The 16,580-nt window shown below is 38.5% G+C and overlaps 2 protein-coding genes across 2 annotated transcripts; one reads left to right on the plus strand and one right to left on the minus strand.

The window, feature by feature from the left end:
* Positions 1-599: 599 nt before the first annotated feature.
* lyve1a (lymphatic vessel endothelial hyaluronic receptor 1a) lies at positions 600-2,389 on the plus strand. Its single transcript, XM_085402284.1, has 6 exons — positions 600-735; positions 834-1,017; positions 1,104-1,243; positions 1,661-1,840; positions 1,947-2,019; positions 2,118-2,389. The coding sequence occupies exons 1-6, from the start codon at positions 648-650 to the stop codon at positions 2,260-2,262; spliced, it is 810 nt and encodes a 269-aa protein (XP_085258410.1). The 5' UTR covers positions 600-647; the 3' UTR covers positions 2,263-2,389.
* Positions 2,390-2,859: 470 nt separating this feature from the next.
* ampd3a (adenosine monophosphate deaminase 3a) lies at positions 2,860-11,360 on the minus strand. Its single transcript, XM_085402278.1, has 15 exons — positions 11,336-11,360; positions 8,568-8,790; positions 7,872-8,046; positions 7,277-7,442; positions 6,958-7,177; positions 6,725-6,854; positions 6,042-6,236; positions 5,773-5,904; positions 5,516-5,679; positions 5,310-5,436; positions 4,628-4,791; positions 3,819-3,939; positions 3,444-3,617; positions 3,172-3,282; positions 2,860-3,050 (listed from the first exon to the last, which is right to left on the minus strand). Exons 1-15 carry the CDS (start codon positions 11,358-11,360, stop codon positions 2,874-2,876), a joined length of 2,304 nt encoding a protein of 767 aa, XP_085258404.1. The 3' UTR covers positions 2,860-2,873.
* Between the last annotated feature and the right edge of the window lie 5,220 nt (positions 11,361-16,580).

The raw sequence follows: 16,580 nt of genomic DNA on the forward strand, positions 1-16,580 counted from the left end.
CTTTTAATATATTGTTTGTACAGAATCATGGAATAGAATAGAATTACTATATACAGACTCTTTATTTTCATCACACAAAAAGTACAACAAAACTGTACGCAATTCTATTCAGTGCAAAGAGAGTAAGCAAACTATTTTAATAAACTTTCTTTTTCGATGTAATAAGATTCAAAAGAGAATTCTAATAAGTAAATGTGAGTGTTTATATTATATATATATATATATATATATATATATATATATATATATATATATATATATATATTTGTGCCTGTAAAAATACTGGTTGCAGTTGAACCTGAAAACATAACTTATTTATTGAAGTTTAACAACATTTCACATTAAAAATGCTGAATGGGAACACGTGTGCACTGCTTTTCCCCTTCTACTGAATTTCTGCAGATTAGTGTTTTTGATGTATTACTTATCGTCTCCTGAGCCCTGCTCCCAGAACATAGGATGGCTCTTGATCTGACCCATGTGCACTACTTCCTTCTTCCTTTTCCGTTATTCTCTGGCAGTGACAGAGTCCACACATCCCAGTGAGCATGATCACCTCTATTTAACCGTGCCTTTTGGCTCAGAGACACATAAACCTTGCAGCAGCAGTGATACCCAGCATTCATCTGTCTTTACTCTGACCAGTCATGAACATCATCTGGCTTTGCCTCCCAGCAGCGCTGCTCGTTACTTCAGCCTTGTCTGTTCAAATGACTGACATAAGGAACCTCAGAGGTAAGTTATTTCACATATTTTCTAATATGTACAAATATATATATATATATAGATTATTGTACTACCATATATAGTAAATATAAATATGCTTTTTCCAGTTTCCCCAGGATTCAATCAAAGTATTGCAGGAGTAATGCTGGTCACATCTTTAAATGAGCTCAACCAGCCTGAGTATGCTTTCAATGCCAGTGAAGCTCGCAGGCTCTGCTGGTCCTTTGGACTGAACATTGCTTCAAAAGCACAAGTACAGAAAGCTCTTTATAGAGGTTTAGAAACATGCAGGTGAGACCAAAGTGAGAGAAAAAAATCACCTCAGTATCACCTCTGAGTAATATAACGAGGAGCACCTAATGTAATATTTTGTTCAGGTTTGGATGGATTGATGAACACTTCGCAGTCATTCCCCGCATCCACCCAATTCCCAGCTGTGGCAGGAATAAGAGCGGCTTGGTGCCCTGGCGAGCCAGCGTAAAACAAAAGTTTGATGTGTTTTGCTTCAACGAGACAGGTGAGTAACTTTGCACCTGCATTTTACTTATGAAGAGACAAAAGATATTTAAAAAGTGATTGTGCATGCTGTTCACAGCTTTGTTATTCAAAGAATAAAACAGGTCTGCTGTATAGTCTATGTAAATAAGAATACATTAGTATTAATGAATACTCTTAACACAAACTTTGATTCTTTATTGTATTCGCATTGGATTTTAATTTGTATTCAGCAGCATTTTAGTATATTCCACATAACTAGGATGGGGAAAAAAAAAACAAACAAACATTGGAGAGCATTTTTATCGAAGGTTTTTCAAATACATACAATACACTCCTAGCACTTTCCAAAACATAATCATCATTTCAAACAGGAGGAAGTACAAAAGAAAAGAAAAAATAATCAGAATTGTTTGAAAATCGTCTAATCTTTGCACAGATGCAGCGATACAACGAATGGATGAAGTAACTGACAGTCCTTTGAAGAGCACACATGGCGTGGGTCACACACACCACACCACAACACCACCATCCACATCTTCCTCCTCGACTCCTGAAACGCTCGACAGTGAGATAGAACCAGCCCGCTTTGCCAGCAGCTCACAAAGCTTTACTGCAGGTATGGGACTCGTAATCTGAACTCTGTCACAGTCAGTTAACACAGCACAAGACTAATAGACAGGCAAAGGCCTCGTTATCAACAGTGTGCATGTTTCATATTTTAGGAAAAGCTGTGCTCATCTTCTGCTCCTGTGCGCTTCTTCTGCTTATAACAATCATCCTGACATACCTCAAATTGTAAGAGCTTTTTTTTTTATAATACATAAAACACAATAAAGTTTCTCTTGTTGCATATTATTACATCTTTTTCCTGTCCATCTGTTAATAAAAAACAGAAGACGTTGCTCTCAGAAGTCAGACGTGAAAGAGCAGAAAGAGTACATCCAGACAGAAGAGTGGATCTGTGTGAAGACCCCTACAGAAACCAAGAAAGCTGCTGAGGAAGATGAGAGGATAGAAGTGGGCGACGACGCACAGTAAACGTTATTCTGATGAGAAACTGTTTGTGATCCTCGATTTGTGTTAAATTAAGAGACAGAATGGCTGTAACGTGATTTCTTTTTGTATTCTGTTAAATGGTGCATTTTAGCCACTGGAGGGCAGTGTTTGTAATAAAATGATTTTAAATACTCATACGGGTTTGGTGTTCTACACAACAAAAACTCATAATAACAGCTTTTCTGCAGGTTTACCCACTTCTTAAATCCACATTATTCTAGTTTTTACTCTTCAGTATCTCTCAAGCTTTTTTAAAAGTCACTGAAGCTTGTTTTAAGCAAACTGTTTGTTTGTTCTCTCATTGGTAACTCTAATGTATGATATGGGCTGTGAAAAGTTTCTATGAGATCTTGTGGGCTTCCACAGCTTTGCCTTTGAATACTTGAGCATCGTCCCTTACAATTCAATTTTAGAAAACCCATCTGCTATTAATTTGCAATTAGTTAAGTATTGCTCTTTTAGTTTTAGTTTTATTGAAGTTTTTATTCCATCACAGCCAGCCAGAGGCACTTTTTACAAAATAAATAAATAAAGGTAAATGTAGATATCTTAGAGTGCAACATGCTTCGATTCTGTCAAATGTGAGGTCCTCTTTACTCGCTGTGGGAATTCATAGATTCAGCCTTCACTGCATCAACAATGAAGCTGAGTTCATTGCACAGCGTTTCGTGTCTATAGGCCATCCGGACCTGGGCGACGTTGGTCTTACGGATATCGTTTCCTTCGGGTCCATCTTTCAGATAGTTCTCTCCCAGGAAGTGCATCTTATCCTTGCAAAAGTAATCACAACAGTAGGTGGAAGAAAGGATGATTAGATCTTGTGTGAGTTGACCAATGCCTGCTAAGACAGAATTTATGTTGTCTTTTTTCAAATGAAGGATGTGACCACACCTGGTGAGAAAACCCACTCTGCAGCACACTGTTCCTGGCTATTTCACACACATCACAGGTGCTGAACTTCCACAGCTGAGCTGCTATGGCGTACTCCTCCATCAGTGGTTCCTCAGAGGATACACAAATAGCAGATAAGCTTTATTCAGACTACAGAAATGAATCAAAATAACAAATACTGTATTAGTTAGGCAAACAATGGTTTTGGATCACTGAATGATGACCTGAAAACACAGTTTCCTGTAGATTTTTTTTTTTTTTTTTTTTTTTACCTTGGTGTAGTGGAACAGCATGGGATCATCTGTGGACAGGGACACACACAGACCTTTGTGCAGGAAGTCTTTTAGCGGGCTTTTGGAGTATTCCAGGAACAGGCCATTGTTGCTGAGTGGAGACATTGCAATTGGTACCTGGGCTAAGTAGTACAGGTACTGCAGCACTGGGCTCTGTAGGAAGTTTGACAGAGGTGCTGCTCGTGAACGTGAAAGATGGGAAAACACACAAATGTACACACTGTCATTGTGTGTTTTATCTTAATGCTGAGTGAGTTGGAGTCCGTACTATAGCGGTGACCTTTGGGATATTCTGCAGTTTATAAGCAATGCTTTGTGGTTTACTGGTTTATAACTCGGGACAGTCGTGAGTACCTTCCTCAGGTTGAGTCCATGTGAGATGTTGTCAGCAGTGAGAAAGGCAGAGACCAGATGAGTGAGTGATCCAGCTTCTCCACAGTGGGGACGGAACTGGAAGGTGTTCAGTCCACACTCTCTATACAAGACGCAGAAGAGTATAATAAGCAACATCACATAACAGCATTTAATCATCTTCATCACACCGAGTGCCGATCAGCTTTAAGCATCAAGTAGTTCAGAACTGGCTTTCCTGTAATTTATTAGTCACTCTTCCACTGACAGTTATACAAAGTGACAGAATAAACTGTCTTTTGAGGGCTGGACACACACTGCTAGGTCAGGGTCTAACATGTCCTACATCCATGTCAAGTCTTCCTTCATCTATGTGTTTACGAAAGAAAAAAGTATTCTTATTGTCACACAAAGGAGTTGTCAGTTATTCGGCAGGGCAGATACCTCTTAAGCCGTCTGTGCGTTTCCAAAATTAGAATATTAAAAAATGAATCAGCTTTTATTTTTTATGGTCTTCACTGCTGGTACAACCTTTCTGTACATCTGAGATAAAACATTTAAATTGGGGCTTAAAGCATGTCTGCAACTTCATCTTAACCCTAATTTCTTGTCTGTTTCCCCATCTAAAGATTAATCATTACAGGGTAGAGTAATACAGCTTTATATCATGATATACACATATAGTTGACATGTTTTAACTGTCTTTACCTTGGGTTTCATATACTTATATTGAGTCACCCATTTAGCAGACATCAAGTAAATTCAATCTGCCTGCTTCTGATACTTCACCGTACCTGGGGAATGATACTTACTTTCTGAGGTTGTTGAGGACTATGATGTTTGCGTACATGTGGAAGATGTAGTAGCTGTATGGAGGATTTTCAACTGAAGTCCACTGTTCTGGTTTTGGGCTCCTGAAGGAGAACATGTGATCGCTGTGTTTGGACTCATCGTCCACGCTGTCAAAGCCAGACACCTGCATCCACAAAAACAGTCATTTTCTGCTGGGATTTTTTAATGAAGCCCGGCAGGTATTAATATTAAATGGTTATTAGTCATTTGTTTCCACAAATGTTACCAATCAACAGTCAGTTATTTTTATATTGTGCAATATATGGACAGACGTACTGGGCCACCTGCAGGTTACACCCACAGGAGCTTATACACCTGTGGCAATGGGACTAAAAACACCTGTACTTCAATATTAAGTAGTGGAACACAATACCTTTGCCCATACAGTGTATTTCTGAACAATTTTACATTTTATGAAGCCAGTTTATATTATAAAAGACATGTTTTCATATTGATGCGTCATTATATTTTCATTGCCCTAATGGGTGCATCTGCTTACCACTACAGTATAGTCTGCTATATCACTCAACTATTATTATACTGCACATAAATGCATCATTTGAAGACATGAAGTACATCTTTTTGTGCAAAACTGATCCTCATAATATTTGCTGAGATCTGTTTTGGTACAACAAATCTTACATATTTGAGGAAAATGTGAAGTTCTTTGTGTTTCTGTGGGTTGACTGTGGCCTCAAACAAAGGAAGGAATATGTTCTCCAGCATCTTGGCAAAATTGGGTATCAGCTTCTTTAGCTTGAAAATATCACTGCAACATAAAAGTAAATTTTAGATTTCACAAAATGCATTTACATTAAAAGCCTGCATTTTCAGCATGAAGCACTTACTATATTCTGGGCACTTGAATCATCCACCTTATGTTTGGAGAGTATAATTTGTGGTCAATAAACCACTTGGACAGACTGTACCACTCGTCAGGAGACCTTCCGTAGATGGACAGGCGTGGCTCTACATGCTGATACTTGCTCTCCTCCAGGCCATGGGCCACTTCCTATAAAAAAAATGGTGAGAGGAAGAGTGCATCAAGTTTTCTCTGCATCACTCCGTCTTGAAATTGATGAAATGCTACAAATGATGATAGTACCTTTATGATGCAAGCAAAATACTCTCCATTAACAACATTGTCAGTTTTCAGGAAGATTTCGCGAAGCTCACTGGCTCCCACTGGGTTATACTTCGCATTGAACTTATCAAAGCGGTGGAAGGTTTGTCTCCCCTGTAAATGTAATAAATCATAAAGTGTGATTCAGAATCCCAGAATGATGCAAGCAGCAGAAAGACAAAATCTGAAATTCTTAAATATATTGTCTTAATGGAATATTTGAATTCAAAAGAATAGACAATATTTCTCACAGCATGTACGTCGAGAGAGTCCACAGTAAGGTCATAGGGGTCCTTGTTGAGGTGCTGGAAAACCTCTTTGAGTGTCATTCTTTGTCCACCCTTTTCTAAAACTACACGTTCTGCATCAGTCTGATACGTCTTCTGGATGAAGGTGAGCAGATGTTTCTGAGACATGCATGCAGCTGCATGAATGTGCGTGTCCACCTGCAAGAAAGAAACCGTATGTTCAGTCTGCACGCACTAATATCCTATATTTAACCCCTCCCAGTTGGGCATGCTCAGAAGGTATTCAGGCCCAGCAATCCAAGAGGCAACTAAAACAGATGTCTGAACCACCTCAACTAGCTTTTCCTTTCCAGATGGATCTCAGAGTGGAGGTGATGCTCTGTTGTGACAAAAGGAGCAGCAGCACTGAAAATGTGCTTCACTTTGTGCCAAAGATGCAGAACCAGCTCTTACTTTGGATGGTGTAATTGGTGAAGCTTCCCCTGAGGCTTCAGGCTCTGCCTCCTCTACAAACGACATTGCTGTCACATTCAGAAGTTCTTCAAAGTGCTTTTTGCCAAGCAATTAAATGATAACAGCTGCAGGTTAATCTGGGTAGTTTGCAGAGCATGCTTTAGTATCTACACTCACTTTAAAGTTCAGTCAGATGTAATGGTTGCCTCACTTCCCAGAGATGGAATACTAACCTTTCTAACATTGTAGAAATCTCTGTGAGGCACACGTTTTAATTCCTTGAGCTCAGCCATCTCATTGAGCATCTCATGGAGGTTGAATTTTGAACTCAAGAAATTTAGTCTCCTATGACAGTAGGTTTTCCTGAAAATTGAAAGTGACACTCAGTTCATTCTCTAAAAAGTGCAGAATGGATGATAACCGGTTTTTCAACCAGCATGTCTGCATAATTGTTTTGGAAACTTACGTGGGTCCATCTGCAGTCATGGCAAGCACATGACTCAGCTCTACAGCAAAGGTCTCCAAGTCTGGGTAAGGAAGGTCATGAGGCTGGTTTTGTTTGAAAGCCTCTTCATTATCATACACATAAACTATCCCATCCTTCATCTTCAGTTTATAATTTAGATCCTTGGGGATGTTGTCCATGCAGTAGGGATCCTCCCCAGCTTCTGAACATGGGCACATGTCTGGTGGTCGCAAAGGTTTTTCCATTACTTTCATATAAATTAGAACAAAGCATGTTTTTAAATTTTGTTATACATACAGCTCAGCTTCGTACATCATACCTGGAAGGACCTCATCTTCTTCGCTCCAGGTCGTGTTCTGAGCACTTCGTAGGAACTTGCTCGTCGTTCTGCAGAATCTGTGATAGGCTAGCTTTGAGTATTTCTCTCGAAGAAGCAGAGCTTTAAACAGATTTTTGGCGGCCTGATCATAGTCGTCCAGTGTGATCTGAGAGGAGGATGAGCATTAAACATAAATTCAAGTCTAATCCAATAGTAGTAATAGTGAAGGCTACACTGGATCATGGAGGGACACTGTGCAGTGACTGGCTGCTAGATTTTGAAGCAACAATGCTTTGACTGGCATCTAAATTCATCTTTTATACTTCAAAATGTAGACAGTTTTGCACTTTTAAGATTTTGAATTAATTCCTTCAGAGGGTGGCAGGAAGACATGCAGTTGTCTCTACTTCCAATAATTCGATTTTTTGGATACTGCACACTTAAATCATGCTACATTCAATTTGAAGATATTGTCATTTCACATTTGTCTGAGTTTTTTTTTTTTTTACCATTTAATATTCAAATTCAAAATATTACATATGGGATGTATATGTATGTAACTACACCAGTTGGCACTTTCAACGAGAGTACTTACACCAGCACAGTAATCTCCACTAATAGTAACCCTCTGATAATCAGGGCAGTTTTCCTGCACAGATGAGCTGGTGGAACTGGGGGACATGAATGGTGTCACTAGGCGTGCCCAATCTGCATTGGCTGGGACTTGTAGGCAAAGTGACTTGGAACGAATCATCCTCAGGCTGTTCCTCCTGAAAAGTCAGCATCTTGATTAGCATTTGGTGCAAAGCTCACTTAAATGAACGAGTCTTTACCTAAAATCATGGTAAGATGACTCATTAAAAGGGGCCTATTATGCTCAGTTTTAACTTCACATTTATATCATTAGACTCCACAGAGCCGCTTTGCATTATTTACAGTTTGAACTTTGCACAATCTGTTTTAGTTCATCCCCCTTTACCCCCACCTTCCATTTTTATGGAAAAGAAAAGATTTAAATAACAGGTGGGTGTGGCTTCAATGCTAACAGTCAGAGCTGTGTGCCTAAGGAGACTATATTACATCATACAGAATCAAGACCACAAAAGAAAAATCAAAAGGAGCAGACTGAAAACTTTAAGTCTTGGCTCATGTATATCTAACACCACATAAATAATAAGCAAAACTGAAAATATACGTCTTATAAAGGGATTTTTGTTTTGTTTTTTATACTAGGATAATTTTGCTTGCATGAACAGACTGATCTGCGGTTCAGAGTCCAAGCAGGACTTACCTCTTAAGAGTCTCCTCTGACTGCTGCTCTGCCAGCTCCTTAAGCAGTTCATGGTCTTTGGCTTGCTGGAGGCCAATTGGGCAGTCCTCAGGCATCGTGAACATCGACAAGGCATTTTTGGTTTCTTCTTCTTTTAATGCCGATGCATATACTTTCTCTGCAAGCAACTGCGTCTCCTCCTCCACCTCACTCAGATTCACCTTTAGAAATTGACGAGGCATGTCTGCAAGAGACCAGAAGCATCAGTAAAATGGCCGGCGTCTGAAGTCTCTGACTGTAGAGTGCAAAGGAGGTCTGCAGTACTTGTCAGGACGTTAAATGCTCTGACTACTGTGTGGTGTTTTGTAAACAGGGAAATCTACCTGTGCACGTGTTTGGGGACAGGGCATTCATCATCGCAGGTCCTCTCTCGCCGCAGCAGGTAGACTTTATAACTATCACTGCGCCCAACAAACGCAATAAGTTGTTTATATTATAGTTACATTATAGCCGTTAATATCCCTGCTCTTATTTGCACAGTTTTTTCTTTTTCTGTTTTTAATAATTTTTTTAATTTTTAATAACTTACTAACTGTACTGTATTTTTTTCATTATGCTGCAAATTGTTTTTTGAATCTGCGTGCTCCATCTGCCTGTCACTTTGATGCTGGAACACCCAAATTTCCCCAGTAAGGGACAATAAAGGATATTTCTATTCTATTCTGTTTCATTATCCAACTATTGCACAGCATCACCACCTAGAGAGTTCTGAGTGAACTGTTTGTTAAAATGTTAAAAGCTAAAGTTCATGTCATGCATGATGTTTTTAACACCTCTTATATAAAGGAATGCAGTCAGCGCAATGCAGTAATATTTAATATCATTATTAACTGCAGTAACATTAATATTAAGTCATCGAATTTTCACGATATTTTCTGCTCAATAGTGATTGCGGTGCAATTATAGCTTCTTCATTCATCAAGTACTTTTCTAGATATGCATGTATTTATTTATTTATGAATTATTACAAGTCATTTTATGAATAAATGTTGTATGAAAATGCTGCATTGTTGTGCTTTTAATGCCTCTTAGTATATTTTAAACTTGGGCTGAATTATCACACTCCTCCAGGATAACGTACATCCCTACAAAGTGGGTCTTAAAATTGAAAAATATGCATATATGTAAAAACACTTTCTCAGTTATATTTAGAATAACATCTGGAAACTCGTGAACGTTGTTCAATTCAGATTAGATAACGTACTGAGACTTTATGGTACAACTTCCTCTCAAAGTTGAATGAAAATGACATTTTCTTCACTTTTGTAACCAAGAATTTCAAATTAAAGAGCATTCTTTGTCTTGTATTTTTGAGAAATACAATTGTTTATATTAAGAACTCACATAAGCTATTTACAGAAATTAACACCAGTTATTTTTTGCAATGTGAAGTTTTTCTTTTTTTAATTAGTGTGCACTCAAAAATGGGACTTTAGTACACACACACACCTCTAGGCAAATCAGAGTGGGTCGACCTGAAGACTTGTAAAGTTACAAGTTACATAAAAATAAACTACACTATTGTGTGTACTATACTTTGATATAAATAATGAACAGACCTGCATAAAATTCATTAAATCCCCACCAGACATATGTTGAAAGAATTTTGAATAACTTCCATTAGTTAAGTTAGTTCAACAACATTAACCAGATATGAAAGGAATGCAAGTCTTCTGTTAAAATAAACTCCTCTTTTTTGTCTCCTCTTTTGAATAGCAGTGATTCTCTTTTAGCTCTCATCAACACTACAACTGAAAAAAAAATCCCTTATTTTAACTACAGTATATACACGCAATCTGTTTACAGTATATCAAACCAAAAACGTGACCTAACAGACAGTGTCTTGATTATCATTGTAGTGGTGAAACAACAACAGAGAAAGACTGCGTGGTACATTGTAATCTGAGGCGGCTTCTGTTCTGCCAGGGTGTTTCCAGGAAGCTCATCAATCAGGACACACAGTATCCTGAATGCATCACCATCACCGTGGGCCTTTATGGCTCTACAACAACACTTTGGAAAGAAAGACTCAAAGCCACTTGGCTGATGGGTTCATGAATCATTAAACTTCCTCTCTTGCCACACACACCTAAATAATTTAGATGAAACCCATGCTTTTGTTTCATAAAAAAACTGTAGTTCAGTGCTTCACAACGAAGGGCAGTGAGGATTAAACTGGGATTCCTCATTTCTGAGTGATTTCTTTTTTCAGGGCTACCTGTAAGCAAAAACTACTAAAGGCAACATATTTGTGTATAGAAAGGAATAAACAAAAAACTGATAAGTGTGAAAGACAAGACTAAGTATATGCATTATTTGGCAGACTTTGCACAAATTACAGCAGGACCTGGCCTGTGCTTGCAATACAGCCTAATGTTCAGTGTGCTAAACTGCCCTCGCCCATATATCAGAGTTAAATAGAGGAATGACCTACGATGTAGTCTTTGTAATAATTATATTAAAATTAATCAAGTTAAATGAACATGAAATAAAATATACATAAAGACGAATGTTTTTATAGACAGCAGCTGCTGAAACAGCCATGAATGCTGCCTTCAAACAACACCAACAACAACGTTAGCACCAAAGTTCAACCTAAACCTGACCTCAGGCCGGCCTCAAGCTGGCCTACATCCTTTTTAATAGCGTCTGCATGTCCATCGCCTTACACGACATTACATTCTGATAGGAGATCAAATTAAATCTGACCGATTCTGCACTCTGCTTACCTGACCGCTCACCTATGCACGCCATCTGCACCGCACGACTGACAAAAGAGGGGGCGGGTCTGCGAGGTGGCTTTTGAGGAAAATCTGTCCCAGGATTTACCGGAAAGGTCGATGGGTTAACGAGGTAAGTCGAGCTTGAACTCGGAGTAAAGGGGGCTCTCTAGGTCACCGCGGGAGCTCATGCTGAACACACAGACTGGTCCATAGTTTCGGTTTAAAATCGTCTGTCTGTATGCTCTATCTGCGACAGATTATTTACTGGATAAATGTGTTCTATAGATTAAATCTGTTGAGCCGCATTTTACTAACAGCACTGCTTAAGTTTTTTGTTTGTTTCTTGCGTTGTTTTGGGCTCAGTAGCTTTCACTTCAGTGGGATTTACACACTCAGATGCAAAAATGCGTGAATGTCCTTCATGTTTGTTCCTAGTCTGCTCTCATGTCTGTTTGTCATTTGACGCGTTTGACGCTGCTGTCATTTCAGATAAAAGAACACGGGTTAAAAAAGCATCCGTGCGGGCCAATTCTGTAATTCTATCATTTGCATTATAACATGTCTGCCAAAAAATGACTGGCGATGTTTGAATGCGTTTTGCCCCCATAGACTTTTTTATGTTGATGAATAGAATTTAGTCGCCATGATTTAGAACGTTATTCTACCAACTCTGCGTTTTACATTATATTCAGATTTATTTAGTTATTTATTTATTGCGACTTCTGGTGACATCTTCTGCAGATCTCTCTTGAAAAATATATTTTTATTCCCAATGAGACTTAATCTGGATAAATAAATAAAAATATATTTCTTTGTTAAACATTGATTGCAGCGCCTACCCTGTGACAAAAATGTTCTCAGAATGACTTGTTATCATTCACGAGAGATATGTTTGCCAGATTATGGGTCAATAAGTCAAGAATCACTTTTCTTTTCTTTTCTTTTTTGACTCACAGTCATTTCTTATTTTTCTCAAAGTGAAAACTGTATATTTATAGCAGAAATAACTTAAGTAAATACAGTAAGATGAGTCTTTTATACTAAAGTGTACTTAATAAAGACAAAATGAATGGTCTAATATGTAGTAATGATATTTAGAATGTGGTAACTGATGAATGGGGCATCCAATCCAAATCTACTGCTGAAACCTGGACATGTTAACCTGCACAAAACCCTGAAAATGATTTTTAAACCCACCTGTTCTAAAGCACAAGGCTGGCCTGCTTACTATTTGGCTATTATGTTTAGTCTAGCACACCAAATATCCATTATAATAAGTACATTTAATCCTAACCTTTGGGTAATAATACCAACATCTACTCATTGTTTAACAAAATTTGAACTGTTTACTTTTATTTAACAGGAGATGTAGGCTTTTTTTTTCTTTTTTTAAAAAATATTTCAACCACTTTCAGCTGGAATTTTGGATTCTTCCCCTTTTAAACTTTTACTTGCTATTTTTATCAATTTGGATTCCTTTCAGGTTCCTGTTTCTCTTTCTTATGATTTCCTTAAGTTAACTTTCTCATTCAAAGCTGCTGTGGTCCTATACACTGACACCCATTTGGAGCTGCTGAAGCCTACAGCACTCTGTTCTGGTAAAAGCTGTATGATCCAATCATGATCATGCAATCACGGCTGTGGGGAGAATAAAAAAATGGCGTGTGGTTTTGGAGAATTGTTACACCTATGCCTTCTATAGATAGTGAGAGCTGCTATGATGTGGTTTGGACACAGTGGCATTAACAAAAGGACAGCAGGTGGAAGCTGGAAGTGGAAGACTTAGAAGATGGTAAGATGTTTTTCAGTGGGAGGGACAGCTCAGGTCGAGCAGTCTGGAGACAAAGTTAGAGACAAGATTGAGGATGTAGTGAAGAAATGGTAAAATGGTAAATGGCCTGTATTTATATAGCGCTTTACTAGTCCCTAAGGACCCCAAAGCGCTTTACATATCCAGTCATCCACCCATTCACACACACATTCACACACTGGTGATGGCAAGCTACATGCAGAGGGTTGGTGAGACAGATGATCTGCTGTAGTGACCCATAAACAGAGCAGCCAGAAGAAGATAAAGAAGAAGCTTACACCATAGCAATCTCACAACCATTTAACCTGTTGTGCTTACCTTATCTGCACAACAGCCATAGCCTTATCTGAACGTGTCGTCATCTCAAGTTGGATTCTAAAGAAGGTATGCGCAGATTCAGCGATACCTTAAGAGATGCTGTCTGCAGTTTAGGAGTCTACCATCTCTTTCTATTTAAAGGAGCCAGTGGCATAATGTTGGCAGTGCTACTAGTACTGTGAATGTGTTAAAACTGGCCGTCAACAAAGGGAGGGTTTCAGTCAAAGTCAGACATAGCCTGCTGCTCTTTTTCACTATTCTGCTTTCTGTCCATTGGGAACACATGCTCTCTGATACAAACACACAGCTGTGTGTCACCTACTGTACGGTGTGCACACACGGAAATGGCGAGAGGAAAACAGACTCCTGCTTGTATAACCACCAGAGTCCTTTTTAGTCATTAATTCACAGTCTTATGAATGTGCTGGAAAAAACTGGACCCCTCCTGATATTTCATATTTTCATAAGTCACTATCCTCCGTCACTACTCAGTAGATATTAAAACAATAGACAGACTGAGCTTTTTGGCAGTACATTAAAATAATTTTCATATTATTCAATTCTGATGCTGTTGCACACGTGTTTATTAGATAACAGCAATTGAAAACAGGTGTGGCACAATTTCTGAGCGCCAGAAAAGGTTTGTCCTCAGGTAGACAATGTTTATAGGCTAGTGACTTTAACTTCTAATGTTATGAAAGTATTTGAAAAGATCATAACTCAAAGGTTATGTAAAGAGATTGAGCCATTTTTGGTTAAGTATCAGTTTGCTTATATCTACAATAGCATCAATATTCTATTAATTCATTTGTTTTTCTGTCAATTAAACCCATAAATGAACAGCTCATGACAGAATGACAGATATGTTTGTTGAGAAGATTTTTGAGGTTAAATGGGCCTTTTCTTTATTATTTATTTATTCTAACATCAGCGTGCCCTTGTCTCGATTTGTGTTGATGTCATTTGATAAAACAGTTACCTGATCCAGGGTTATTTTCTCTTATGGGAGGCTTATGTAGTCAGCCTGATCCCCTGTATGAACTGTGAGTTCAAAGCAAAGATGATGATCATATCCGTTTGCTAGGTTTTTAAAATAAAAAAGCAACAGATACATATGCATGTAATATATTCATATTATGATTAGGAGTCTATATTATATACTACACCACTGCATATTTAAATTTTTAATGGAGGCTTTACTGATTCATTGTTTTATCTTTTAAAGTAGATTGATGTTTGTTTCCTTACGTTAATAAAACTAATTGTATTTATAATTTTAAGATATTTAGCAAATTACTATGAATATGCCTGCAGCTAACTTCCACTGCACCGCTACACTGTGATCAATCTGTCGCTTAAATTACAAATGTTTGCAATCTATCTGTGACTCCTCAGCGCAGGAAAACATTTTGTTCTAGATCGTAAGAACCTTTCAGATCGTGTGTCTGGAAACACTGGATCAAATGTCCGAGAGTGGTGTTGGTCTGCAGGCAGCATTATTAGACGCTAATGTGAAGAGTATTGTAATGGTTCTCGCACTGGACTGTGCTAATGTGGGTCTGTGCACCCTCGTATTTGTGAGTCTGATTTAAAAGCACTATAATGTGGAAACATGTATCATCTCCTACTACTTGTGTAAGACCCCTAGGAGGTTTCAGGAGGCCATTAACTGAGCACTCGCACACCTATCTCAGATTCAGCTCGCTATGTTCTGCTGTCTTTATCGTTCAAAAAAAAGTTTCTCAGACACCTCACTGCTGTGGCTGACTGAGTCCCCAAATTGGTTCTTTGTCAATGTCACATCTGACAGGGAGGCCAATGACACAAGAGAAAGCCATTAACCACATTGCAGAGAGATAGACATGAGCGAGGGGTGGGGGGGGGAGAAAAGGACTCACTCTTCCCTAAGCCGGGATTTGAGTGCTGTTTTAAAAGAGGTGTGTCTTCTCTTCTCATCTTTCTCAGTGGCCAGGGTCTGGAAAACAGTACAGATAAAAAAACAAAGCACTCAACTACTAATATCAAGCCGCTCTTCTTTCAGCAATTCTATAACACTTGTCAGATAGACTTTCCCGTAAGTCTGTGTTCTTTTTATGCATCAGTGGTTTAGATATGGATACACATAAACTTGTTACGAGTGACAAATGATCGCATACAGTGTAACAAATCTGTATAGAATTTGTTTCTCCCCGTCAATATCTATATGACGGGGAGAAAAATGGATACAAACGTGAAGACCTAGCAGGAAAAATTAAAGTGATTTTTGCCTTTCAGTCTTTATGATGGTGGCCATCTCAGCTACTAGACTAGTATGTCGAATAAGTCCACTCACCTCTTCAGGCTCTGCTGTGTCTGAAGTGAGTTGAAACTGTGCTCAAGGTCTCTCAGAAACATCTAAGTCATGCTGTGCTCTTGTTGCTGAGAAAGTATTTGATTTCTCACCCACCAGCCAGCAGCACACATCGCTCCATCCTTAACTCTTTCATGGCCAAATCTTAGTGCGAGGATATGAGCTAAAACCGAATCCTGAAGTCTGCCATTAATGGACCTTCCACAACTTTATGAGGCAGGTTAATATTAGTAGTAATTACATTCGCAGCAGCTCAGTATATGAATTGTTAGGTTTTCCCCCAAATGTCTCGCTCCTTTTTTTTAGAGGCAGAGATGTCCTCTTGTGGTTGATTTGTTGCACTGCAGGATATTTTGCCGAGAAGTGGCATGGCACACACATCACATCAGCAGTTCTCAAACTTTTCATAGCATGTCTAACTTCAAGAAGCTAGGGAAAAGGTGTTTACAATCCCAAACTCACTCTTTTCTCCAATCACTGATGAAAAGTGTGTACTACACCACAATTGAGAACCACTGCATTAGATAAACACGTGGACCTACAAAGAAAGTAATGGTTTTCACTAAAAGGGGGTATTTTTTTAAAGCCTGTAATTGTGCATTGACTTAATTTGCTATAATTTCATTTTCTTAATAAATTTACATAGCATCCATCCAAAGATCATCCAAAGAGAGAGTCTTCTGGTTGTTATCATGTATGAATTTTGGCCTCAGGTTCTTGTGTTTACCTGACAGTAGTGGCAAACATTGTCCTTTTCTGCTGCTATATCCCGT

This window comes from Rhamphochromis longiceps, linkage group LG1, assembly GCF_057381845.1.
Source record: "Rhamphochromis longiceps isolate RC_006_pf linkage group LG1, R_longiceps_female_GT1.1, whole genome shotgun sequence".
NCBI classification, from domain to species: domain Eukaryota; kingdom Metazoa; phylum Chordata; class Actinopteri; order Cichliformes; family Cichlidae; genus Rhamphochromis; species Rhamphochromis longiceps.

What these genes read in the sequence shown, in the direction of transcription:
- lyve1a (XM_085402284.1), top strand. Translation starts at nt 648, where the DNA reads ATGAACATCATCTGGCTTTGCCTCCCAGCAGCGCTGCTCGTTACTTCA. An exon ending in AGAGGTTTAGAAACATGCAG is followed by an intron (nt 1,018 to 1,103) that starts GTGAGACCAAAG and finishes TATTTTGTTCAG; the next exon opens with GTTTGGATGGATTGATGAAC. An exon ending in ATCCTGACATACCTCAAATT is followed by an intron (nt 2,020 to 2,117) that starts GTAAGAGCTTTT and finishes AATAAAAAACAG; the next exon opens with AAGACGTTGCTCTCAGAAGT.
- ampd3a (XM_085402278.1), bottom strand. Translation starts at nt 11,360, where the DNA reads ATGGCGTGCATAGGTGAGCGGTCAG. An exon ending in TCAGAGGAGACTCTTAAGAG is followed by an intron (nt 8,047 to 8,567) that starts GTAAGTCCTGCT and finishes CTGACTTTTCAG; the next exon opens with GAGGAACAGCCTGAGGATGA. An exon ending in ATTCAAGTGCCCAGAATATA is followed by an intron (nt 5,437 to 5,515) that starts GTAAGTGCTTCA and finishes TTTATGTTGCAG; the next exon opens with TGATATTTTCAAGCTAAAGA.